At 58.4% G+C, this 26,003-nt stretch overlaps 1 protein-coding gene across 2 annotated transcripts; it reads right to left on the bottom strand.

Annotated features, from left to right (window-relative positions):
* Nucleotides 1–13,992: 13,992 nt before the first annotated feature.
* On the bottom strand, nt 13,993–25,328 carry PHF24 (PHD finger protein 24). 2 transcript variants are annotated; one of them, XM_051804634.1, is made up of 8 exons: nt 24,936–25,328; nt 19,640–20,021; nt 18,376–18,561; nt 17,906–17,984; nt 17,598–17,800; nt 17,175–17,341; nt 16,848–16,949; nt 13,993–14,310 (listed from the first exon to the last, which is right to left on the bottom strand). In XM_051804634.1, the coding sequence occupies exons 2-8, from the start codon at nt 20,015–20,017 to the stop codon at nt 14,151–14,153; spliced, it is 1,275 nt and encodes a 424-aa protein (XP_051660594.1). In that variant the 5' UTR covers nt 20,018–20,021; nt 24,936–25,328; the 3' UTR covers nt 13,993–14,150. The 2 variants fall into 2 exon arrangements, with proteins under 2 accessions (XP_051660594.1, XP_051660595.1); XM_051804635.1 differs by lacking the exon at nt 13,993–14,310 and adding an exon at nt 15,010–16,738.
* Between the last annotated feature and the right edge of the window lie 675 nt (nt 25,329–26,003).

Here is a 26,003-nt window from a genome sequence, read left to right on the forward strand (position 1 = left end):
CTTCCGAGGTGGGGGTGTGTTTGGGGTTTTGCCATGTGAGTCTCCCCCTTGACCTTTCCAGCATCCCAGCCTGGGTTAGACTTGGAGCAAGGTGGCTCTTGGTTGGAGGAGCTGTCTGGACCCCATGACCTGGGTTTTGTCCTAGGAAACCTGCCTTTCTCGAAGGAAACCCATCTCTTGCACCTGTCGAGCGACCACATTGGTGTGCAACCATGGTCCCTCTCAGCACAGCATCCTGCCTGCACACCTGTCCATAGCCAAGGGGGGAAGCAGCTGGTCTTCCAGGTGCTTCAGCTCGTGGGTGAAGCTGAGCACTGCGGTGAATGATTGAGGCTGTTTAAGTGTTTGTCCTTTTGTAACCTCTGTGCACTTCCCCTTACTGCTGAGGTGTTTGAACAGGGCGCTTTGAGTTCACATCTTGTCTGTCCCCTGTGGTTTGATCACAGCATTGGCCTCCCTGTCCTTCCTGGGTGAGGGTCTCTGATTTTCTGGAGTCCCCAGGCAGGGTGTGAGCAGTCCCTGGGCTACCTACCTCTTTCCCACCATGAACCGTCTGTGGACCTCCTGCGAGCTGGAAGCCTCGGAGTTCCCTCCACACTCCCAGTGCAGCGGCTGAGTCATCGTGGTACTAAACCAGCACTTACTGTTGCCCATCTATTTTGCTGTCTGTTGTTTGTTGTCCCCGTACCCGCGGCAGGGGGGCTCATGCTGCGTGTCCCGCGCCGTGCCCATGTCCTGGCCTTGCAAATGCTTTTTGTTCCGGCCTTTTTATTGCCGGGAGCGCTGGAGGCCCCGGGGTGGGGGAGCTGGTGCTGGCCGTCCCTGCACTCACAAATGATCTGCTTGGTGTGCAGCCTGTCCAGGGACAAATAAGGGCTCTGGGCCAGGGCCTGACTGCGGTCCCACTGGGCAGGAGCAGGGTCAGGGCAGACCACAGCCTCCATTCCGGGACACAGAGGGTGTTTTAACCAAAACTGCGCCTCCTTCGCAGCCCCGTCTCCCTGCTGGCACATCCGTACCCTTTTAAAGACACGACGGGAAAGTGCAGGGAAGGGTGGCAGGAATAATTAAAGGTACGAAGCCGTTTCCATAGATGGAACAATTACATAAACTGGCTCTCTTCCGTCTGGGGGAAGAGATGACTGAGGGAGGCATGATGGGGAATAATAAAATCCTGTGCAGCAGGGGGAAGGAAGGTGAGCAAGAAAGGGTTGCTCAAGTTCCTCTAAGGGGGTATCTCATGTGGGAAGAGGCAGTGACCCTTCTGGACATGAGCGTGTTTCCTGAGGCACTCAGGTAGAGTGGTGGAGGGAAGATGTAAGAAACTTGTCTGGGATCAAGAGACAGTTGAGCAAATTCCTGAAAAGAGAAATCCACAAGGGCTGGTGAGCCAGTGGTGATGGTTCTGATGTGGGAAATCCCCAGGGTCCAGAAGTGAGCAGCATAGTGTATTCTGGAGCTTCAGCTCTTCCAGATGCTTTGGCTGTTTGTCCCAGAGGGGATGGGGAGGTGGGAAACTGCAACCTGGGCTGTTTTTGTGTTGAAACATCGTTGCTTGTTATCTGAAGGTTGGAGCTGTGGGCAAGGCCACTGAGCTCTGCGATCTCCTGCCTGAGTGCCATATCACTCTGAGGGAGAACTTTCCCATGTTGCTGCCACCTCCTCCAAGCTGGATTGTGATGTTCCTACAGCTGAGCAGACGGGGCAGGAGCAAGGTGCTGGCTCCTCGCTGCGCTGCTCCCCTGTCCTGCTTAAACTCCCCCGCTCAGCACAGCACAGGGAAGTCTCCAGTGGCTGTGGCTGGGGGAGCTGGGAGATGCATCTGAGGACACTGGGCTTGGCAGCAGCAGGGTTTGCGCTCTGTTCTCCACGGCGAGAGCAGCGCCCACGCATTTGGTGCTGTCTCTCCTTCCTGCCTGTTCCCATCCTTAGAGATGTCGCCCGCCTTTTCCAGCACCCTGAGCTGCAGGAGGAGGAAAGGGCTGCAAGAAAAAAATCCGTGCCTAGGGTTTTTTTTTGTTGGATTAGTGCTCTGTTCCCTGTCTGCTGGGGTCCTGGCTGTGATCTGAAGTTGGTGCATCTCCAAGGAGATGCTGGTGGATCACCTTCCAGTATAGGCCTGGATCTTAGTTCCTGCTGTCTGTGCAGGTGAGCCCTGTCCTGGAGACATGGGGACCTCCTTCCTCGGGGCTCATCCAGCCCCGTGGCCTGTCCTCTGAGGAAAGCCTCAGCTCCCAAGTGCCCTGGCTGTGCTGGTAGCCCCAGCACGTGGTGGGTCTTGTGCCTGCCCAGCTCTGAGCATGGGATAATCCAGATAGGAATGGTCCCCTGGCAGTCTTGTGCTGCAAGCAGGATCAGCCACAAGGTCAGAGTATGCTGCCTGGGGCTTTATCCAGGCTGACCTTGGAAATCACCAAGGACACTTGTTGCAGCACTGGAAGAGCTTGTTCCAGGAGCATCTCTTGTCCTCGTGGTGCTGTGTGTCACCAGAGCCTGCCTGGCCTCCAGGGCATGCGGGAGGAAGGGGGTGGAAGCCACTCTCAGCCATAATGATGGTGTTCGGTTCGTCCTTCCCGGGCTGGGGCTGTGGATGAGGACAGTGGTCGCTGCCTCCCCGCTACGAGCGCCGCCGCCGGCAGCCGAGCCGGCCGCTCCACTCGGCGCTCTGCACCTGCGGGGGTGGCATAATGAGCCATGTCCTTGTCTCAACCTGCCGCTTCCTCTCCCGGCAGCGTCTGTGCTGCCAGCTGGGTTATTTTTTCTTCCTTTTTTTTTTTTCCTCATTTTATTTATTTATTTTTTCTTTCTTTTTTCCCCTTCCTGCCGCTATTCTCAAGTGGTTCCCAGCCAGTGCTGGCTGGCAGCCCTTGCTGGAGACCTCATCCCAGGCTGACCTTTGCCAACCCCCTCGGATGAGCACAGCGGGGCTCTCCTGCCACCCACGCTGGGGATGCAGGCGGATCTGAGTGGCAGTGGGCAACAGTGTGTGGGAGGACTCAGTCCTCTCCAGTCCCCTGCTGTCCCCACCTGGGCTCAGGCTCTGCTGGAGCAGCCAAGTCCTGAGGGCAAGAGTGAGTGGGAGGAAAGGGCAGTGTGGGAGATGCTGCAGTGCTTTTTCTGGGGCAGAGCCTGGGGAAAAGCAAGATTCCACTAGGCAGATCCTGTCTCTGGACACCGTGCTTTATCCTGACCTATCCTGCTGTCTCCTTCGCTGAGCCACCAACGCACAGGTCTAAACTAGGCATGCAGGGTGCGTGGGCTGGGAAATCCCCCTGTGGAGCCATCTCTGCCAGCCCCATGTCCAAGCAGGTGAGAGAGAAAAGGCAATGTCCCCCCTCAGTTTTGGGATGCTGGAATGTGTCAATTTGTCCCAGGTTGCTGTGGAAATCAGCAGGAAGCATCGGACCAAAATCTGGAGAGTCTGGACTCTGGTTGAGATGCTCCCAGTGAGGCAGGGCAATGGTAATTGAGAGCCAGCAGCACTCCACCAGCCCTGGCATCCTCCTTGCCACTCACCTCTGACCCCCACCAACCCCCTGGAATGGAGACCAGCTGTGCCAGGGAGTCCAAATAGCTTCAGTCACCTCTGGGGACCCGTCTGCTTGTAGAGGACGCGTGCTGGAGTTTGGCTTGGCTTCGTTTCAGCTTCCAGCCTTTGCCCTGCTTTCCTCAGCAAAGGCGTCCTGCAGCACTTGGTTCCTCCTGGGGATATCTCTCTCCAAGTTACATTTTGACCAAGTTATTTCTGATCTGCATTTGGGTGCCAAGCACAATGAGCCCTTCTAGTCTCTCCAGCCACCTGATCATTTAGGCAAGTTTGGAAACTTCCTGAGTCCCTACTTTCCTCAGCAGGGGCATCCCCAGGTGTTCCCAGCAGGGATGCCATCCCTGAAGGTCACAGGTGGTGGGTAGTGTCCAGGCTGGAGACAAACCCTGCTGCATCTACTAGGAGTGTGTCCATCTGATGCTTTTCCTTTGCAGATCTGCCTGGCATCTAATTCGTAATGTGCCAAGTTAGCTGTGATGAGATCATCAGGACACAAAGTGGTGCTCAGTTGACTGCTGTAGGAAGCTTCATACCTCTGTGGTGCTACCAAATATGTGACCTCTGAAATAAAACTAAAATTGTCCCAGGTGTTGTCTGCAAGAAGAGTTTTCTGAAAGAGTGGGCTGGCTTGCCTTTATTCTGGTCTTGGCTCTTCTCCATTGCCTCCCAGGCCTCCTTCCCTGTGTCTGCCCTGGCCCATGGCAGGTCATGCTTAGAGGGATGCAGGTGATGTTTTTCTGAGGGCAGAAGATTCCACTGGTGCTGCAGTGGTGCTGGGTTGCTTCCACCCTTCCCATAGCCCTAACTAGTAATCTCTTTAATTTTGCTCCTTCTTCAGTATCCCATGTCCTTGGTCCAACAAGATTATAGAGGTGGGTGGGTAAAGGCATAAGGATCTGTGTACAGAGGAGAAAGGAAAGGATGAAGATCCCCAAGGACCCCTTCAGGAGTGCTGGAGGATGCCCTGTCTTGTCTTCACAAGCAAATGGAGACATGTGAAGATGGAGACATGTCTGACCCTGGGCATCTTGACTCAATCTCATGGGCCTTTGTGCTTTCCAGTCCTTGGACCTGCTGTATGGCACTGTGCCTGTCATGTGGTGGCTCTGCAGATTTCCAGGTCACTGCCTGCTACTGGCAGGGAACAGTCTCGCCTAGAGCTTTTCATCAGGAATCTGAGATGCCAGCCAGTGTTGAGGTTGAACTGGGAGGGAGGCGGTAGTAAGTGAGCTGGGGATACTGGCAGGGGCTGGCTGAGCATCTGGTGCCCCTGGCTGGAAGCTGGAGCAAGGAAGCTTTTCCTGTCTGCCTGTTTTCTTGCTTGGAGGCAGAGTATGGGTAGATGAGACAGGAGGTGGGGGTGGTGTATGAAATTGGCAATGGTTAACAGTGTGGTGTGGGTCACCATCTGCAAGTCAAGTGGCTTTCTCATGTCTCTCTGATCTAGAGGTCTGGTGGCTGTGCTTGGGCTCGGGGTTGTGCTTGCCACATCCCCCTTTGTAATGCTGACATGAGGGGACACCCCAAGAGCACAGCAGGCTCTGTGTTCTCCTCTCAGCCCAGGTCAATGGACTGAGCAGGGCGTTTGGCTCTTCCCCAGCACCCACCAACTCTTTCCAGCAGCCCCAAGAGACAGGGCTCCAAAGAGGCCGGATCCCCAGGGATGCAAAGATGCCTGGAAGCACAGCTGGCCAGCTATGTGGCTTACATCTGGAGCACTGGGGATCTAATTCCCAAAACCACATTCCATTTCCCATGGTGAGGACAGCAGAGAGGATTCAGCCTGGCATGTGGTGCCAGGCCCCAAGATAAAGCCATTTAGGATTGCCTCTGTCAGGACCACCACAAGGCAAATACATCCGAGCCTGGTCAGGGATGGTGGTGGGTTATGGTGAAAATAGGACTTTGCAACTCCCTCCCTTCTGACTTGCTGGAAGAGAGAGCGTAAAAAGGGAAAAGTTACAGTGCTGTGTAATTAGAGAGCAAATGAGGAGAGCAGCAGCGTCTCCACATGAGAATGGAAGAATTAATGTTCAGAAAATCAGTCCCAAAATAATTCCTTGCTTTGCTTCAACCTTCAGTAAGGGCAGTGGCATTGAAAGTACAGCCTGGAGGATGGGGAGTGGGAGGAAGGTGGAGAGGAGAAACTGCTGCTACTGGAAAAGAACAAAACCACAGAAGGTTCAATGTACTGGGCCTGGGTAGAGAGGCTGAGCTGCACAATGGGAACCTGAGATTGCTGCCACACAATGATGGTGGCAGGGTTCTTCTTTGGCAAACCACCCTCTTTATAAAGCCCCAGTCAGGCTGGAGTGGTACTGAATGACCTGTGCTCGTGGAGGAGGAAGAGCAGTCTGGGCAGATACAAGTCCCTGTGTCTGATATCACATTCTAGGTAAGGCTGAGGAAGAATACAAATACACACAGTCAAAAGGGAAGAGCAGTCATTGAGGGGGCAGGCAGGGTCAGACCGCAATGCAGGTGCTGACGCTTTTGCTCCCTTGAGGTATGTGTCCAGTGCCTGAATCCCTGCGTCACTCTGAGGTGAGCAACACTACAGGAAGTGCTCCCTGTCCAACACAGACACTGGCATTTGTCTGTGCCACTAGAGGGGGAACCGATCTGGGCACCTGTCATGCAGGTCTTGGGGCACCTGCGGGGGTACATCAGTGTCTCCCTCTTGTACAAGGGGAGGGAGAACAGGACTAGGGATGTGTCATGACACCTGGGCATTGTGGATGCCAGGATGTGTGACCTGCCTGCTGGGTTGGGAAGGGGTCTCAGGACATGATGCCGTGCTCGTGGATGCTGCACACACTGTGCTGGCTGCCACCGCTGCACCACAGCTGGGTGCTGCCAAGTGAGTGGGAGGAGTGTGGAGATGGGATGTTTTCTCAGCCACCTCACGGTTCTAGAAATTATTCTAGGAAAAGAAATGAGCCGAATCCTCTCCATCTCCCTCCTTGGTGCGGTCGCTTGTCCCACACTCAGCTGGAGTTATGTAAGGACATGCCAGCAGAGCAGGGTCATGCTGGGGCACAGGCGGGCATTGCTCTGTCCCGCTGCTGCCTGGCCATGCCTGTGTGTGACCTGTGTGTGCTGAACCCCCAAATGGGGTCAGCAGAGCCCATGTATTGTGGAGTGTGTTGTGTGTGTGCACACCAGCACAGAAATGGAGGTTTCTGTCTGTGCATCTGCCATGTGGGTGTGCCGCTGGGCACTGACACATTGCATGTCTGGCACATATATGTGCTCCATGCCATGCACGTGTCAGGCCCTGCTCAGCTTCTGACAGGTCCGGCTCAAGATTTTGGGGGTGGAGTGATCTGTCTGGCCACTCCAGAGGGGTTTTTGCTCCGGTAGCATCCCTGTAGAGGGGTCTCCACTGAGCCCTCATAGGAGCAAACATGGCTGGGAATGCTTATGTGTGTGCTAAGGGGGAATGTGCCATGTGAGAGTCCCTTGATTTGGGACTGGGGGCTTCCCACCCCCACCAGGGAACATGGGACACCACACTGTGCCATGAATCTGCTCCAGTCAGGGTTCCCCACCTGCGGAGCTGGGGTTTGCCTGTCAGGACATGCATGGATACAGACTGTACTTCAGTTTGGAGCGGGTGGTGAAGAAAGTGGCTGGGGGGGGTGGGGTGGAATTCCTGGAGGGCTTAGGGGTGGTCGCACGTGTCTGCCACACATGTCTCCCTGCGCGTATGTTTGCATGTACGGGCAAAGCTTCCGGAGAGGGTGAATGAATGAGGCAATTCACTATTTCAGCTCTGGCTCTGGCGAGGCTTTTCCTTTAGAGGCAGGCGTGTGCCGGCGTGTGGGCTCCTGCCTGCGTATGTGCGTGGGCTCCTGCCTGCGTGTGCAGGTGGGCATCGAGGGGGCTTCGGGAGATGTTTGCCACGTCAGGGAATTCACTGTGGGGGCTGTCGGGCGCCCCCGCAGTGCTCGCTGTGCCTTGTCCGCATAGCGCAGCGTTGTGTAACTTCCGATGCCCCGCCGGATCTCCTTACCCGGCAGAGGGGGATGCTCAGGCTGCCCTCCCTGCCTGCTGCCGGGGACGCTTCCCCACATCTGAATGGGATGAGGGGGGCAGTCCTAATGTCTCATGGATGCCAGCGTCTTCTCTTCTCACCGTGGGCAGGGCTGTCCCTGAACGGCAGGTCTGCCCCAGCAGACAGAGGGACTTGCTGCAGGAAAAGCCCTTGGCGCCAAAGAGACGGGAACAATTTTCCCAAGTCTCACAAATTTGTGCACCTCAAACTAGGTGTTTGGTCTGGAAGTGGTAAGGGGGGCTATGTGTCTACCCCCATGGGGACCCACAAAGAACATATGCCTGCTGCCGTGGTTCTCTGTATGCCAGGTCTTGTAAGACTCAGGCTGAGACCCAGCAACTCATCTCATGTAATTCTGGGCAATGGGGAGAGGAGGAGGGTCCATCATCCTGGTGCCCACAGCCCATTGGATGTATCCAGGGGAGACGAGGCAGCTTTGCTGTTCCAAGAAGCAGAAGGGGGGGATCCGCCTGACATTTTTGTCTCTCCTCCACCGTGTTGCCATGCCAGTACTGCCGTTTCCATGCCAGTACAGCTGTTTCCATGCTGGTACTGCCGTTGCCAGGCTACGCTGAGGGTACTGAAAGAGGATGCCAGGTTGCTTTGAGGATGAAAAGACGGGAGATAAAGGCGGGGTGATGCTGTGGCCTCTGAATCCCACGTTGCTGCCAGCCCAGGGACCTGCTGTGCACAGGCCAGCTCAGAGGGGCCAAGCGGTGACAGAGTTGTTGCTGCCCGTGGGAGCTGGTGTGATGGGTGGAGGTCCCTAGGGCTGGGTCCTGGCAGGTCACTGGTTTTGCAGTGCTCACCCAGCTCACCAGTTGCCTGGTCCTCCCCTGACATTGCCCAGTGCTCCGCCGACATTACTCGGTGCTCCCCTGACCTTGCCCAGTGCTCACCCTGCATTTCCTTGTGGTCCCATAGCATTGCTCAGTGCCTCCACGACACTGCCCCGTGTTCTCTCTGGCACTGCTCAGTGATCCCCTGGCATTGCTCGGTGCTTCCCCTGGCAATGCTCAGTGTTGTCCCCAGCATTGCTCAGTGATCCCCTGGTGTTGCCTGGTGCTCAGGGTGATGGAGGGATCATCTGATGGCAGCCTTGTATGTCTGTGGTGGTGTTTTAGCCACCAAATTTATAAAGTCATCAAGCCATGTTGAACATATGGACATGAAATCATGCTGGTTTATAGCCCCTTCTTCAATTCCCTTTCCTGCAACATCCTGGGCCATGGTCCTGCTGTCATATCCCATATATGTTCAACTGACAGGACTCCTGCCTGAAGATGATGTTCCCTTGCAAATATCCTCCTGGGCTGGATGGTCTGGAGGGCACACAGGTCACTTAGGTCCTCTCCAAATGCATGGAGCAGGTACAGGCTCACATAGCTTCGTGTGCCAGCTGGGTTGGAATGTTTGTACCCCAGTTATGTGGCAAAAATCTTTGGAGAATGGGGAGAAGAGTGGCAACCTGCAGGTGAATGAGGCAGGGTGGCCCAGTCAAAGTATCAGTAGGAGTTGTAGCTCTTTGTGCTTCATTTGCTCTTCATCCTCATGCCAGCCCCTAAAGCACAAGATGACCCCAGGAAATAGATTTGGTACATGTTGGCTGTGGGAACAGCTTATGTGGTGGGGTCCCTTCCTTCCTGGGAGAAGGGATTGATCCCAGAAGATGCTGAGCCCCTTGGTCTCGGCATCCCCTTCTCCTGCCTTTGATTTTTATTGTGTGTCAGGTGGTTACGTGAGAGCACTGCTGTGGGCTGGGGCTCAGGAGAGATGCCACATAGTGAGGTCATTTTTCCACCTTCTGAGGCCCGCCCTCTGCAGGCAGCTGCCATGTGTTTTCCCGTGCTTGGGATAGGTCTCTGAGTCAATGCCCATCTGTGGGGTAGGGGCCAGGACACCCCCTTGGATGAATGTATTTTCTCCCCAAAAGTGAGCAGCACCTCCCAGTCCCCCAGCTCTTGTGCTCTTTCTCACCAGTACATGGTGTCCCTCCGGCAGAGAGGAGGAGCACTGCCAGAGCATCCCACCTAGCCTCTACCTTCCCTCCACCCATCTCCTTCCAGCCCCCCTCCCTCCGCCCCCGCGCTCCAGCCTAAATAATTCCTCCTCTGCCTGGCGGTGTGCAGACTGCTCTCCTGTCCTTCCCTTAGTCATCTCTCAGCCAAGTGAGACAGATATAGTTGTGTGCGGCTCCTCGTGGATCAGTCACTCCAGCCCCCAGATCATTTCACTGATGGGTCATGGGGTGCCCCACGCCAAACACGAGGTGCCTCCCCCCTTTATTACTCCCATCCTTGCTGCCAGAGGCACCTGAGGAGTGAGTGGCCCGGCTGATGCTGTGTGGGTTGGCAGATCCCCCAGATGGATCTCCGTGTCTCTGATCGGCCGGGTGCATCTGCCTGTGCCAAGCATCGTGCTGGCTTTCTGGAGTGGCTCGGATCCAAATCCCTGCTTTCCAGGTACTCTGGCTGCCTTCCTCCTTCCCAGGCCAGCCATGGTATGCCTTGGCTCTATTTAGCTCCCACATTAGTCCTGGATTGATGCCTTCTTACCAGTGTCCCCAGCATGTCCTGTGGCTTGGAGGTGAGCTGAGAGGACTGTGTGTGTTGGCTTATGGTTCAGGGTCATTTCCCAAATGGAAAGGGGATGCTGGGATGTACAACACACATGTGGGGTGAGGGGGTATGCTGGGGCACGCAGGGACATGCATGCCACTGTACAGCTGTCCCTGTGCTACCCAGAGGGACCATCAGCATCTGCTCCAATTCCAGCTGTGGGGCTTGGATACACACAGCCGAAGTGGGAAGGCAGGTACTGCCCTTCACTGTACCCCAAATAATTTATTTGGCAGCCAATGGCCACTGTCATACCAGCCCTGCTGGTGCTTGGTAGCAGCTGCTCAGGGGTCAGTGGGGCCCTGGGGTCCAGGCTGCCACAGAGAGGAACATGGAAGTCCAGGGCTGGGGCCACTGTCCCTGATGCCACCTCCCAGTCCCACTGCAATGCTAGGGCAGTAGGAGCAGGGAGATGCAGAGGGAGGAACCCAGGACTTGTGCTGTTAATGTGTTGCTTCTACATGGCCTTACACTGAGACAGGAGAGGACCTGGACACCCTGCCTGAGTGCTGTGTGGGTTGCCAGGATGAGTCACAGCAAAGCTGCTGTGGAAAAAAGATGCTCAGTGTGCCTGGCACCCTTCTGTGCCCCCCCTCATCCCAGGGCCTCCTCTGCACCCCTTGCACCACGCAGGAACCCCGTGTTCTATTCCCCTGTGCTGCGGGGAGAGAAGTGGGAGAGAGCCTGCTGGGAACAGGAGGCAGTGTCTGTCAGCCCTCCACTGTCAGGGCCACCGAGCCAGCAATGTGGGGGTGGCGGGAGCCGGTGGTGGCACGGTGTGCCTCTGGGAAGCCATGCACAGCTCCTGCATGGACTCCTGTGAGTAGCCCAGGCCACCCTTCTGGGAGAGGAGCACACCACTTCCATGCTGGAGTGCCTGTGGGGTTGTGTCCTGTTGAGGCAGCTCATTCCACAGTTGACAGCATGCCAGGGGACATGTTGGGAGTTTATCTCATTTCCCCACTTAAGTCACATACAGCTTCCTCCAGACTTCCCTGTGGATCCAAGCGGCTTGTAGTCGGTTGCAGGAGGTGCTGGTGGACATCCCTGTCCTTATCCCTGCTACCACACCTAGTGCTGGGCTGCATTTCCATCACTTGAACATCCTTCTGAGCCCAGTGGCAGTGCTGGGTGTGGTCAGACCCTGTGGTTATTTGGGGGGTGCAATGGCTTTGGGGGGTGAAGATGAGGGAGTGCCCAGGGCTCCTATCAGGGAATGCAGGCAGGAGAGGGCTCTGAATCCCTATGCCTCTCATGGGGAAGGGATGTTAGACTCGAGGTATTGCTGGGCTGGTGCCTCTTCTCCAAAGGCCCAGGGTTTCCCAGCTCCAGGGGACTGCAGAGGATGGAGCTCATCCCTGCAGGAGCCTGCGACTGCCATGGCTGGGTCCCAGCTCCCCATGCAGGGTGTGTGGCCCTATATTCACCTGGCAAAGGCACATAACCAGGGAGGAAGAAGGTGCTATAGGGCAGAGGTTGGAATCAGAGCTTGGGCAGGAGAGGAAGGGCGTCACAAGCCAGCCTACAAAATGATTTCTGGGTAGAAAGATGAGTCCCTGTATCCTCCCTTCCTGCATCCTCCCTCCCTGCATGTTCTGTGCAGGTCCCGAAGTGGCACCGCCGGCTCCCGGCGCGGTGCAGGGGCGACACCCCGTGGCCACCTCTCTGTTGCAGGGGGCACACACACTTCTTACTTGGCGGCCCCTTGCACCAGCCTCTCCCAGCCCCTTCACCCCCCAGTCCTCCCTGAAGTCTCCCCAGAGGTCTCTAGTGCCCCTACGGACCCTGGCTCGGGGTGGGTGAGGGTCTCTTCTTAGTGGCCCAATCTTGTCATCCCAGTTCTGCGCCCCAAAACCTCCTCAGCTTTCCCATCTCCTCTCCCTGCTCACATGTGGGGGGATGTTGCTAAATGGGAACACTTGTCCCTGCTCTGGATGGTCAGTCCTGCTCTGGCCCGGGAGGGGAAGGATAGTTGGGGCCTCCAGGGTGTCGCTGCCTCCGGGGGCTGTTGCTGTTGCTGTCACTGTCACAAGCTGCCCAGAGAACCCTCTTTTCCTGCCATTGGTCTCTGACAGTCCTGTGGCAGTGATGGGATGGGGCTCTGACATCTTGCCCCAGTGATAGCCAGGTGCCATGGCTCATGGTGACACTGTCTTAGCCCAGTGAGTCCCCCTGGTCACCTCTGTCCCTCCTGTGTCAGCACAGCTTCACACACACGTTCCTGAAGTTTGGCCGGCTTTGGTGTGGGGCACATCGTGGTCACTTTCCCTCTGGGACACACCAGACCTGATGGCACTTGGCCAAACCCAGGGGAGCCCTGGGGACAGGCAGAGGTGTCCAGCCTCAGAGGAGGGTGCTATCCTGATCCCTGGGGTGCAAAGCCAAGCACCCATATTCCCCACCAGCAGAGGTTTTTGGAGTGGGTGGCAGCCGTGTGAAGTGGTCCTGCAGCCTGGCAGAGGGGGAAACTCTAGCAGTAGGGCACTATTACTCCCCATCCCCTGGGGTTCCTGTGGGATGGCAAAGACATCCTGATCTGGGCAGGCCGAGGTGCTCCAGTCTTCTTGCAGAGGGCAGGACCACTGGGAGAAGCGTAGATAATGCTCTGATTGCTGCCTGCTGTGAAACACATACATGAGCCAGAGCTGCCCCCCAGGACCCAGGACTCTGCCCCTGCCCCCAGACTGGATGATGCTGGACTGGAGCCCTGGGGCTGAGAACCCCCACTGGGTAACACAGCACCCACTGTGTGGCACCTGGTGGTGGGTGATGGACATGGGACAACAGACCCGTGGGCTGCACAGGCACCGTCAGTACAGCAGGGCTTGGGAGGGTTGGGCTGGACAGCTGGTTCTTGCCCCAGCCTTAAATCCCACATGAGCATCCTGATCCTTTTGTCTCCGGCCTCTGGGATCTCAGTGGGGAGATTTGCACCACTGTTCAGGGAAAGTTGTCACCAGCACTTGTTTGGAGGTTTGCATAAACATTCAAGGGGATTCAGGGACAGGTTTGCACCAGCGTGTAGTGAGAAGTATTCAGAGAGAGCTTAGTGCCAGCTTTCAGGTGTTTGGGAGGTTTGCACCATGCACAGAGGAGGTATCCCTCAGCATTTAGGGAGGGGTTTGCCCCAGCATCAGGGATGGCGGTCTGCAGGCCACAGAGGCTTTCTGGGGACAGTGTCTCTGCGGACAGCAGCTCCTGAAGGAGCAAGTGACAGCTAAGAGGAGCCACAGCACCACCTTGCCCACTCCTCCACCACGTCCTCCTGCTTCTGCCCAGACCTCGATGGTGCCTGTGTGGGACATGGCTGAGGCACACTCTGCTCCGTGGAGGTCGCTCACTGGGCACCTGCTGCTGTGGCAGAGGATGTGAGCTGGGATGACAGTGCCACAGCAGTGACAGCACAGCCCTGCGGGACATAGGCCCCCCTGGCCATGTGTGGCCCTTGTTTTAACCAGCTCCCCGGAAACACCAGCCGGCTGTGTGCCCTGGCAGGGATGCCAGAGTGCTGCAGGGGGTGGCAGGTGGGCTGGAGCTGGGACAGCCACCTGTACCTTGTTTCCCAAGGGAAGAACTGAGAGCGGAGTGGGGCTGGATTAGGGCCCAGGAGGATTTGCTCTCCCGGTCTGGATCCTGAGGGCTCAGGATGTCGGTTTGGGGTGGTGGCAGCGGATGTCTCACTCCCAGCGTCCCCACTCCTGTGCTCTGCCCCAGCTTTCTCTTCATCTCCAGCAGATGGAGCAATAACACAGTGATCAACACCATCTCGCCATGTGAGGGCTTCCTGTGGCTTCCCGCGGCTTCCCTTCATGGGCAGAGCACGCACCCATGATATCCCACCATCAGGCGCAAAAAACACCGTGAGATCCCCCTTCCCTCAGATGCCCATCCTCTTCCTCAAGGTGACGGGTGCCTCTCCCAGGTGCTTTTACAGCTGCTCTGGCTCCCAGAGCCGGAAATACTTGCTGGATTTTCTCTGGGGATGAGCTGCACACTGCTCCTGTGGTCTAGATGCCATGGCAGCCCACTGTGGCCTCGGGGGTGGGCTGAATGTCCGAGTCCAGCTTTTAGCACCAAGCTCTGTGTCCCTGCAGACAGCACAGATGTTGCCAGGGCAGCATCTAATTCTCCTAATTCTCTCTAATACCTCCTAATTCTCTCCCAAACTCTCTTTGCAAACCCATTCCCCTCCCAGCTGCAGTGCACGCACTGTGAAAGAAAAGTCCCCCCAGGCAGGTGAGCCTCCTTTGCCGATTCCCACAGACCATTTGTGCCACCATCAAAAGCTGCAGCTTCCTGTGGGAGCTCCGTGGATGTGACTAGGACTGGAGCACTCCAGCCATGGGGACCACTCTCCTTCTTGGTGTCTTTGTGGGGTTATTTCGGGTTTCCCAGCACTGCTGCAGACAGCCTCTTCCCAGCATCCAACAGTCCCCAGTGCTCAGTTCACAGCCTCCAGTGCCTCTGAAGGCAGGAAGCACCCTCATCCCGGTGGATGATTGTCCCTTCCACTGCAGGGACTGGGGTTGTTGTAGGGTCAGCCAAGCACTCTCCCTACTGTCTGCTTTCCTGGGGACACATGGGGCACCTCGAGTTTGCAGGGTCCTGGGTGCACCTGCTGGCTTCCCCCCACTGCTGCTGTGGGACACTCTGGGGATGGGAGGCCAAGCCTGCCTGGTGGGACAATGACCTAAGGCTGGGATAGGATTTTAAAGACAACAGGCCACTGTGGATCCCCAGAAGTGCCTGAGGAGAAGCCAGAAGCCCTGAAAGCGCACCCTCAGGAGGCTGGTTGGACACAGCTGTTTAATGGATGTATCTCAGTACAGATAGGGAGTTGCAACCCACGCACCCACGGCCACCTCCTCACCATGGCTCTGGCCACATCTCGGACCTGGCATCCGAAATATCCCCATTGACGCTCTGGCCACATCTCGGACCTGGCATCCAAAATATCCCCATTGGCCTGGCATGCCAGGGCGGTAGAGGAAGATGTCGTGGCACTGGGCACCTCCTCGTCTTGCAGTGGGAGAGACCCTGGAGAGGGGAACTGTGCCCTGGCTGGGGAAATGGGGCTGAGTGGGACGGTGCCCCCACTGCATCGGGGATGGAGGTGAGGGAGTGACCAGGTTGCTGCAAGTGCACCCCTGGTCTGTGTATACCCCAGGCCCTCCTGGCTGAGCCAGGGCACACCGGGCAGGGAGAGGCTAAGGGCATTGCAGGGGATGAATTGGAGGGGCAAGGAGCAGCTGCTGGGGCTGCCATGAGATCTGGGCATCCCGGCCCCTGGTGTGTTTGGGGCAAGGTTCCTGGAGTCCCTCCTCCTTCACCTGTGGGTTGAGCACATCTATCCACAACAGCGTTGCCGAGCACCAAACCTGCCCAGCGAGTGCCTCACCCCTGCAGCTGACACCTGGGGGGCTCTGGGCTCTGCCTCCCTCTCCTCACCACAAGCAGTAATGCCCCTAGTGAGGTGGGGTTGCCCACTCGCCATGCTGAGGAGAGAGCAGGACTGAACAGGGCTGGGGACTGGAATGCTGGGTGGACGGAGAGCAACCCTTGGAACCAGGGGTACAGGAGTGGATGAGGGATGCAAGGGAGTGCTGAGGGCAAGGTCAGATGCACAGGAGGCCTCCCCTACATCTCACCTTGCCCTCCCATCCCTCTGAAGCTTTCTAGTCCTGGTGCTCCTTCCCACACCACTGCTGTCCACATTAAATAGTTGGTCCCCAGGAGGGCAGGGCCAGGGAACACTCCCCCAGACACAGCCACCAGCATTCAAGGATGGACCTACTGGGCTCCAGCCCCTGTAGGAGCAGGGCAGGGATGTGAAAGACCCTGAAGGGGTCAGCCACATTCTCCCCTCGAGGATCCATGATGCCAATGAGCTGAGACACTGTTTGCCGCAGACCTGGCGGCACACAGAGCCTTAGCTGTGGCTCCCCTGTGGCACTGTGGGAGGCTGGGGGGCACACAGATGCCGGGCACCGGTTCCGCTGTGACCCCGCAACTACCCAGAGCAGACCCTGCTCTGTCTGTGGGTTCCAGGGGCTCCAGGCGCTGGCAGGTGAGGGGGTGCTGTGGGGACGTGGATCATGGGGGCAGACAGTTCCCTAGGCCCCACACCCCACCATGACCCCGGGACCAGGACCTGGGGCCGCGGTGCCTGCGGGGCGCGGGGCCAGCGGGGACACGCCCTGCCCCTCCCGCCTCCCCCACCAATCAGAGCACCCCCCACCCTCCCAGCCAATCATGGCCCAGCACCTGTCCTCTTCACAGCCAATCCGAGAGGGAGGCGGGGCAGAGCGCAGCACGGCCACCTCCCCACCAGCCAATCAGCGCCCAGCTCCGCCCCCAGGGGCGGGTGGGGCAGGTCTGCATGGCGGGAGCAGCGTCGCGCCCTCGACGCGCCGCGGGGATTAGGCGGGGGGCTGCAGGTGGAGGGCGGCGCTGTTGGGGCGTGCGGCCAGGATGTAGGTGACATTCTCCCGCAGGAAGCCGGGCCAGTCGACGGTCCTGTGGGCAGATGTGGGCTCACTGGCCACCCCAGCTGGCACTGCTGCTCCCCTGGAAACTCCCCCCAAAATGAGGGTGTCCCCCACCCCTGCACACAGCCCTGCCTCACCTGGGCTCCTCCTGCTTTGTGGCTGGCAGGATCTTCTCTGGGCTCTTGCCATTCCTGCTGCTGGCAGGGCTGCCCTCCGATATGGGCCCCACGTGGCTGATGCTGTGGGAGGGAGGAGGATACCCTTCATCACTGGGCGTTCCTTGCACCCCAGATGGTTGTGGTGGCAGGGGGAGGAGGGTGCACAGGGCTGAGGGGCCACAGAGGGAAGGTGATGAGAAGTGGGAGCACCCAATTTGTGTGCCGAGACCCTGCGGTGGCTGCTGGGGCTGTGGCAGGAATGCTGGCTTGGATGTCCCCCCTAAACCAGGGTGGGCATCCCCATACCTGACATTGCAGGACAGCATCTCCTTTTGGTGCTTGCGGAACCAGGTGTGCCGGGCCTGGCGACACTCGCCCTCCCCTATGAAGCCATCGTTGTCCTGGTCCAGGGCCAGGAAGGCTGCCCGTGCCCGCTCCCGCTCCTTGGGTGTCAGCAGCCGCAGCAGGGCATTCTAGGGGGGCAGAGAAGGGAAGGGAGAGAGCTCACCTCATGGGAATCTCCTGGCTCCTATGCCCAAAGCTGTGGGGGTCTCCTGCCCTGGGTGCCATGGCCTTTGGTAGTGGCCATGGGACTCAGACCCAGGTGCCACAGCCATGGGTGCCAGTTGTAGGAGCCAGCTCCGGGTGTTGTGACCATGGGAGCTTGTCTTGAGTGCTGTGACCATGGGTGCCAGCCATGGGAGCAAGGCCTGGATGCCACAATCATACCTGTGGCCGTAGTTTCTGCAGCAGCTGGATGGACTCATGGGAGAGGAAGTCCTGCCACTCGATGTGCCCCTTCTTGTCGGGGTCCAGGGCATTGAACTGCAGGGCTGCCTGCTCCTCCTGTGCCTCGGCCATGGGCTTCTCAAACTGCTGCTTGTGCAGCAGGTGTTTGTAGCGCAGGAAGTCATCCAGGGTGAGGCAGGTCTCTGTAGGGGACAGATTGGCTCTGCAGTGCCTGGGAAGAAGGGGGGACCCCCTTCCCCACCTGCCTCCCCCAGCCTCCTGGGATCTGCCGTGGGGAAGATACACACCTGGAATGATCTTGCAGTTCTTCAAGGTCTCCATCAGGCTGTACATCTCTTCTTCTGTCAGCAGCAGATTGAGGTTGTCCTGGGGTGAGGGGCAGAGAGGACCCGTGGGGCAAAGGCTTGGGGTTGGCGAAGCATCCCGCTGTATGGCAGCACTGGGATCCCTTGACGGCATGTGGGCGTAGGCACCCACACCCGGAGAGGGATGGTGTACTGTGTCACCCTGGGGTTCTGCAGTTGGGTGGCTCCACACCCAATGGCTTTGGCCATTCCAGCTCTGCCACAGCATCTCACGTGCCCAGCAGCCCATCCCATGGCCAAGGTGGGCAGCAGGAGGTGGGGGGCAGCAGGTCCCCCATTGCCCTGGATGAGGCTGTGAGGTGGGACCCTGTTCATGTCTGTGTGGTGCAGGGTTCCCCAGGGAGCACCCACCACCCAGCAGCAGCCCAGTGTCCCCTCCTCCAGGCACTCACGCAGTAGTAGCAGCTCCAGCCCGTCTCGGTGTGTGCCGTCTCCGTCACCTCCACGGTGCTGTCCTTCTGCAGGTACCCCATGCGGCGCAGGCAGCCGTCGTGGTACACCCGGGGGCAGATGCGGCACGGGAAGAGGCTCTCGGCCGTCCACACCTCGCAGATCTCACACATTTCGTCATTCACGATCTGGGGAGGGGCGGGCAGATCCTCAGCAGAGCAGTGTGGGCAGGGGCCTGGCTTCTCCAGGTGGGTGGTGTTTTGCGGGTGGGGGTAGAGTGGATGGGGGGATGGGAATGCGTGGGGCTGGAGTAGGGAATAGGTGGGTGGTGAGGTCGTAAGGGACACAGCTAGTTGAGTTAGAGGACGGTAGGCGGGTTTATTGGGATGAATGGTGGGTGGTTGGGTGTGGCTGTAGGGTTGCTGGGGCTTTGAGGTTGTATGTGCTCTGGGGTTCAGCATGGTAGTGTGGGTGGCTGGACTAGGGTTGTAGGTTGGCTGTTTCTTAGTGTTGTAAGTATGAATGGATAAGCTGTAAGGTTTTTCACACATTTCCGTTCCCAAGAAATACTGATGGTGGTACCCTGCATGATTTAGCCTCAGAGGGTGACTGGGCACTGGAACAGGCTGCCCAAGGAAGTAGTCACAGCACCAAGCCTGACAGAGTTCAAGATGCTTTTGAACAATGCTGTCAGGCACATGGCGTGATTGTTGTGGTGTCCTGTGCAGGGGGCGGGACTTGGACTTGATGATCCTTGTGGGCTCCTTCCAGCTCAGGATGTTCTATGTTCTGTGGTTCTGTGGAAAGCTGTAGGTGGGCTGGGGTGTAGGCTGGTTGGGTTGGTGGGTGGATGGATGGTTAGGGTTGTGGGTATGGATGGGTGGGCTGTAGGATCACGTGCATGGGTGGATAAACTGTTGGGTTGTGGATGGGCTGGGCTGTAGAGACTGCAGGTGTGAATGGATGGCTTGAGTTGCAGGCTGGCTGGCTGTAGGCTGACAGACACATAGATCAAATTGTCCCCCTCTTTATCCCAAAGCTGGAGCTGCCTTGCCCACCAGTGACCTCTTCTTTCTGAGACATACCAGGTTCCTTCCAGGGCACATCTAAACAGTTGCACCCTCCTCCCCATGTGGCCAGCTGCCCAGCCTGGCCCCTGGCACCCTGCCCCACTGAGCCACGTCCATAGGGCTTTGCCATGCCCAAGGAGGCTGTCACAGCCCTGGGCTCTCCCCAGCCCCTGTCCCCGTGGCTCCATCTGCTCACCTGCTCCCTCTGCTCCAGGCTGATGTCTGGGGGCTCATCATCGTGCAGCTCCCGCTTGGGCCGGATGAAGGCGGGCGGCGTGAACCTGTTGGCCCGGTCAAACTCCTCTGGCTCCACGCCCCGGCCATCCCGCAGCCGTTCCCAGGCTGCTTTGGCACTGGCACTGGCACTGCTCTCCTCTGGCTGGGAAGGTCCTGCCGATGCCTCCTCCTCTCCTTCCTGCACCTCCTGCTCCAGCGTCCCCTGGCGTGAGGTCCCCGCCTCTCCCCGGCGCCGTGTCGATGGCTGCTCCCGCAGCCCGTCCTTGAAGGCTGACACGGCCAAGCTCACCTTCTGCACCCTCTCCACTGTCTGCCGCCTGGACATTAGCACCCCCATGGCTCTGTGGGGAAGGAAGGAGCTCAGTGCTAGCACCTCGGGGTGCAGTGCTGCTCCCTGCCCTTGCACCGTGTCCCTGACCCCAAAATGTTGTCCTGGTGGCTTTCTCCCAGATATGCAAGGGGCAGCTCAGGGCAGGGAGAAATGGCAAGCTGGCACTGAGATTATCCATGGTGGCCATGGACCCTGGCTGTGGAGGGTCTAAGTGTTGGTGCAGGATTGGGACAAAAGCAGGGAGCTGGTTTGGGGATGCCTCCCCCATGCTTGCTTTATGTGCTTCAGCTTAACAAGAAACACATCCAGGCCTTTCCCACACCAGACCAGTAAATCCTAAAGGGATTGGGACCAGCTGTAATCCTGCCCCTTCCATGCATCTCCTTTCTGCCTTGGAGAAAGCCTCTGTGGCCAGTCAAGGGTGAAAGCTGTCCTCCCTGCAGCTCTGCCCAGGACTGGGGCATGGCAGAGCTGGTTTTGGCTCCCTACCTTCCTCAAATTCCTCTTCACCTTCCCATCTCTCTTGCACTCACATGCTTGTGCGTATGTGTGTGTGTGCTGCTGCTGTGTCCACTGGGCATCCTGCATCCTGCAAGGAGCCATGTGGGAGAGGTTGGACCAGCCATAGGAGGGCTGTGAGAGTGCAGGAGAGAAGGGAACCAGTGCATGGGATTGAGGCACATGAGTTTCAGTACCAAGGGAAGATCATCTTGGGATAAAATGGGGTGGTCAACAGCAGCAGCAATAGCAAGTCAGTCTCTGTCTCACTGGGAGTGGGCTGAAGCTGGGAAAAGCAGGACTTAGTCTCCAACATCCCCAACATTGGGGCACAGCATGACCCCAAATCGGTCCCAGTGCTGCCCTCGTGCCCTTGCTAGGATTGTGTTATGGAAGACGCTGCCCAGGGCAGTGGTGGAATCACTGTCCCTGATCTTGTTCAAAAAACGTGTAGACGTGGCACTTAAGGATACAGTTTAGTGGTGGCCTTGGCAGTGCTGGGTTAACAGTTGGACTCGATGATCTTAGAGGTCTTTCCCAGCCTTAATTATTCTGTGATTCTACGCTGCAGGAAAGAGGCACTCCCAGCGGGAGCCCAGGGACTAGGAGGTAGAGCGGGGAGATCGGAGCAGCAATCCCCCGCCCCGCCAGCTTCAGCAGGGAAGTCCCCAGGTAGCGGGATAATTAGCAGCACGCGCGCACACGCCGGGATCTCGGGGCTGCGGGAGGACCCGGCGCCGCGGGCGCTGCTGTGTCGGGAAGCCTGGCAGGGTAATTACAGGTGCCCCACGCTGGCAGGGCCGAATGGAGCGGAGCCGAGCGCGCTGGCAGGCAGCGAACACCACTGCGTGCACACGCATGTGATTTCCCAGCCTCTCCCCACCACCGCGGGACCATCTGCCTGCGGATTCCCACGCGCTGAGCCGGGAGTGCAGCACGTGTGGGCCCCGTCCTGCGCGTGGGGGTCCCGGCAGAGTGCCCACAAAGGGGGGTATTTGCAACCGCTGGATGCACCGCCTGGCTCAGAGCTGGTGCCCGGCATTCTTCAGCTCTAAGGGGCTTTGCAAAGGTGGGAGCGGGGCAGAGGCGGGGGCTCGTGTCCAAGCCACAGCGACAGCATCTCTGCGGCTGTGCCAGTGGGAAGGAAGAACACCTGGATGTCTCTATATGCCCACCGTGCCACCACCCCGTGCCCGGGCGGCTCAGGATCCTATTCGCTGCGGGCAGGATCAGCTCTGCTGCTGGGCACCATTGCAGCTCTGCCTGAGAACCGAAGAGTCGGGGATATCACAGCGAGATTCCCCCCAGGTCTGCCCTTGCAGGTCTCTGCATCACCACACGCTGGCCAGATCCAGGCCTCCTCATGGCCAAGGCTTGGGGGAGAAGCAGGGAGGAGAGGGTGCAGAGGGGCTGGGCTTACAGAGAAGAGAGAGCCAGCACACCAGTACCCCCAGCAGCCACACTGGTGCTCCTGATCCCCAGCGTGCTGGCAGCTTCTCCCCACAGCGCTGCTGGGCTCTGGGTGCCCCAGCCCCAGCCCCTCTGAGGTGCAGGGGGGCAACCAGGGCAGTGGAAAGGTGGCTGGTGTGTAAACCAGCTGTAATCCCCCTCAGATGTGGTTCCCCCGTGTGTTCATGTCATAGTCACCCACCAGCACTGTGCTGCTGCTTGAAGTTCCCAGCCACCTCCGTTTCCTGTCCTCTCCTAAGTCCAACCTTCAGTGCCTCCTGCCATTTACTGCTGTCTGCCTGAATTTTGGATGGTCTCACTCGTGTCATGACTAGTGTCTGTTCTCAGCCCCGCTGGCCTCTCTGTGCCTGCTAGTGCTGCACAGCTGAACCCTGCCTGCACATCCAGGGTTGAATGGCTTCACTCTGAACTCAGTCTCCAGACCCCACTGCCTTTCCACAAACCCCATTGCTCCCCAGATACCCCAAACTTGCTCTGCACTCTCCAGGGCCCCCTTTGCCCTGTGCCCTGCCTGACCCATTGGCTTTGTGAGGTGAGACATCACCCCCACGCAGAACCATCCCCACTCCTGGAGACCTCTGGGTGTGTGGAGGGAGAACCAGAAGCTCCCTTGCCTCATAGCAGCCCAGACACCTGAGCAGGCCCTATATCTGTGTGTGTTCCTGGGGGAAGGTGTCCCAACTGCTATTTGTGTCCATCCCCTGAGGCACAAAGTGCCCACCACCTGTCTCACCATGACCTGAGGTGCGGGGGCCTCGACCTTGCTCTGCAAGGCTCTACCACGGGGCTATTTTTAGGTCGCCCCCACAGAGGAGCTAAATCTGGGCACAGGCGGGAGCTGCCTGCAAACACCCGGCTCCGCTGAGCCCTGCCAGCACCAGGAGCTGTCACAGCAGGGGTGGGCACCTTCCCACCTCCTTCCCTTCCCTTGCACCCCTGCCCTGATCCTTGGGCAACACCCATTCCCCACACTCTTCTGGTTCGGATTTTCTCCTTTGCTGCTTCATCCCTGCAGCAAAATACTAAGCCAGAAAGCACTTCATCCTCTTAGCACCCATGGATGCGTATTTCCCAGCCCCAAGTACCTCTCTGCATGGGGAAACTGAGGCATGGAGGCAAGGCTGGTGCAGCTAGAGTGAGGATAAGCCTGTTTTAGATGGGGATGGGGGTACTGGTGGGACAGAGCTGGTGGCCAGCATGGAGGTACCCCAAGAGAAGGAAGCAGGGCAGAGCATCCTGATGCAAACAGAGCCAATGGCCCCTGTGTGGCTGCAAAACCTCCTTTCTCCCACAGCAGAGCCCACGTGGCTCGTGCTGGGGTTATGGGGTGCCAGGTTTGTGGTGCAGGGCGATGAGTGACACACAGGTGGGTGTATCGCGGCACTGCGGGGGCGTTGTGGTGGCTGGGAACACAGGATGGATGTGGTAAGGAGCAGCACAGGGATGTGTTTGTTAGGGCTGGATGTGTTACGGGGTGGATGATGTGTTAGGGGTGGATGTGTTTTGGGGTGGATGTGCTACGGAGTGGCTGGCAGCGCGGGGCGGGTGTTACGGCCCACAGCGGGTGTTGCGGCGACTGTGGGCATGGGGTGGGTGGTGGCTTTGGGTGCAGGGATGTTGCAGAAGCTGTGGGGTGGTGTCTGTGGCAGCTGGGGGTGCGGGATGGGTGTTTTTCAGGGGGCCACGGGTGTAGGGTAGGCTGTTTTGGTGCCCAGCGGTGGCATGGGGAGATGGGGGGGTGGAGCCACAGGGTCTGTAGGGCTGACTGTCACCTGCCCCATGGTGTGGCCTCGCTGCAATGCCCCACCAGCAAATAAAGTGTCAGCAGGTGCTCAGGCTGGTGCACACATGAGCAGGGTCCCTGGCACCCACCTTCAAGGGGAGGCATCACGGGTGTGCCAGGAGCAGAACCCCCTGGATTGCAGCTCCCCAGTTGTGGGGAAGGATGCGCCTGGTCCCCACAGGCTCTCTGTGGTCCAGGCCTCCCCCCTGCCTCAAGAGTTTCCTGATATTTTTACCCTACAGCACCTTACTGGGAGCAGCATTAGGGACCCTGGGAGCAGAGGGGTGGGGTACCAATAGGAAGGACGCCCCGGGATATCAGAGCCTGTGGCTGCCTGGTCCCAGCGCTTAGTCTGAAGGGCATGGAGCAGGGCTGGGAGGAGCTGCCGTGGCTCTGGCATGGCTCTGGTACAGCCCTGCACACCCTGCCAGCCCCTGCCTGCCTGGGGCAAGGGGGGCCAGCAGTGAAGGCAGAAGGCTCTACTTAGGGGCCATTGCATCCCACCTCCTTGAGCTGGTTAGGGATTGCCACAGGGGTCTGGCAGCACCCTCTTGTCCCCTCTCCCGGGCAGACGGCACATGCTGTGACTGTGGCACTGCTGGGGCTGCTGCTGTGAGGTGATCCAGTTGCTGTGGGTCAGGGGGGTCCATGGCTGATGGTACCCTCCCTACCCTCTGCAGGGCTCTGGGAGTTCAATGGGGATGTCTAGGGGGGTGGCTGGAGCCCCAGATGTGCTGCGTCCCTGTCCTGGGGACACTGAGCCAGTGGCTGCTCTCCCTGCTGGATCAGGTTGCCTGTCCTGCCGCGCCATGGCAGATTTTATAGGTGTGTCGCACGCTTCCATCTCCCAGAGGGGGATGAAAATGCCGTGACAGCAGAGTCCCTTCCTCTGCAGCAGACACAGCTCCTGCCCAGTTCTCCACTTCTCCTCCTCATCTCCCTCCCCAGCCCATCTCCCCAGTACCGACATGAGGACCCCAATGCCTGGGCAGGACCTTCCCACCCCATCCTCAACCCTCCTCCCAGGCACTCCATCCCAGGAGCTCTGCACACCCTCTCAGGCACCAGGACCTGGGGGGCAGCGGGAGAGCCCACCCAAGGATGTCACAACGTGTGGACAGCCCATGCCATGCACCCAGCAAAGCACCAACTGTGGCAAAAAAACCCACTTACCAGGGTGAGGGTCCGTCTGGGGAACACGAGCCCTAGACAGAGGTCCACACGGTGTCCATCGCCGCTGCCTCTGGCCGCAACCCCCTCTCCACCCGTGGGTGCTCACCACATCCTGTGCCTCGTGTGCAAATTCCTGTCGGGGGATGGAGCGGTGAGGGTGGTACCCGAGGAGCCAGAGCCCTGCACTTGCTGCCGGAGGATGCAGGAGACAGCGAGATGCTGGGAGCGGATGCCTGTGTCTAGCGCGCGCACACACGCGCGCACACACACACACGCACACACACCACACACACTTGGAGGAAGCAGGGAGCTAGCTTGTGACTGGGGCTGAGCAGATGCAGCCTGGTTTGCTGTCCCTGTACCAATTGCTGCCTGAGCTGTGTTAAACAGCTCTCTGAGACACGAAGCTTTTTTTTTTAACCGGGCTGACGTGTGCTGGGAGATACCAATAAAAGCTTTCCCTGCATCTCCTCTGGCCCCCAGGGCCGAACCGCCTTTCTTAGAGAAAATCTCAAGGACTGTGGAGATGGGGCTGCATCCTCAGAGGAGTGAAGGTCTCACCTGCCCACCCACAGGATCTTCCCCAGATCAGTGCCCCAGGCGCAGGCTACCTGTGCCTGCTTTAACTCGATGCCTGCTGGTCAGTGTTGCAGGCAGGCTGTCCTTCCTACACCATGGTGCAGTGGGGGCACGGTGACTGCTGGCTACGTGCAGCCCGGTGTGCCCAGTACAGTGCAGCACCAGGGGTTTGGTTCTCCTAGTCTCCAGGACTGAACGTATCACCTGGGTGCACACCACAGGACTGCAGTGGGTCTGGGGGCTCATGGAAGGTGTGAGTGAGGTGTTGGGGCAAGGGTGAGGATGCTGGTGGGGAGAGGAGGGCACAGCCCTAATTCAGCACCTCTGAAGGTGAGACATTTGGTCCACGTGCATCCCCAGCTGCCCCACATCAGCCTCGTAGAGATGGTGACTCAGTCCCCTGACACCTTCCTGAGAGGGGGTACTGCTGGGTAAGAGGGCTGTGCTTTCCTCTTCAGGAACTGCCAGCTCTGCCTGGGGATGACTTAG

This window comes from Manacus candei, unplaced genomic scaffold, assembly GCF_025592945.1.
Source record: "Manacus candei isolate 608988 ecotype Guabito, Panama unplaced genomic scaffold, ASM2559294v1 h1tg000061l, whole genome shotgun sequence".
NCBI lineage: Eukaryota > Metazoa > Chordata > Aves > Passeriformes > Pipridae > Manacus > Manacus candei.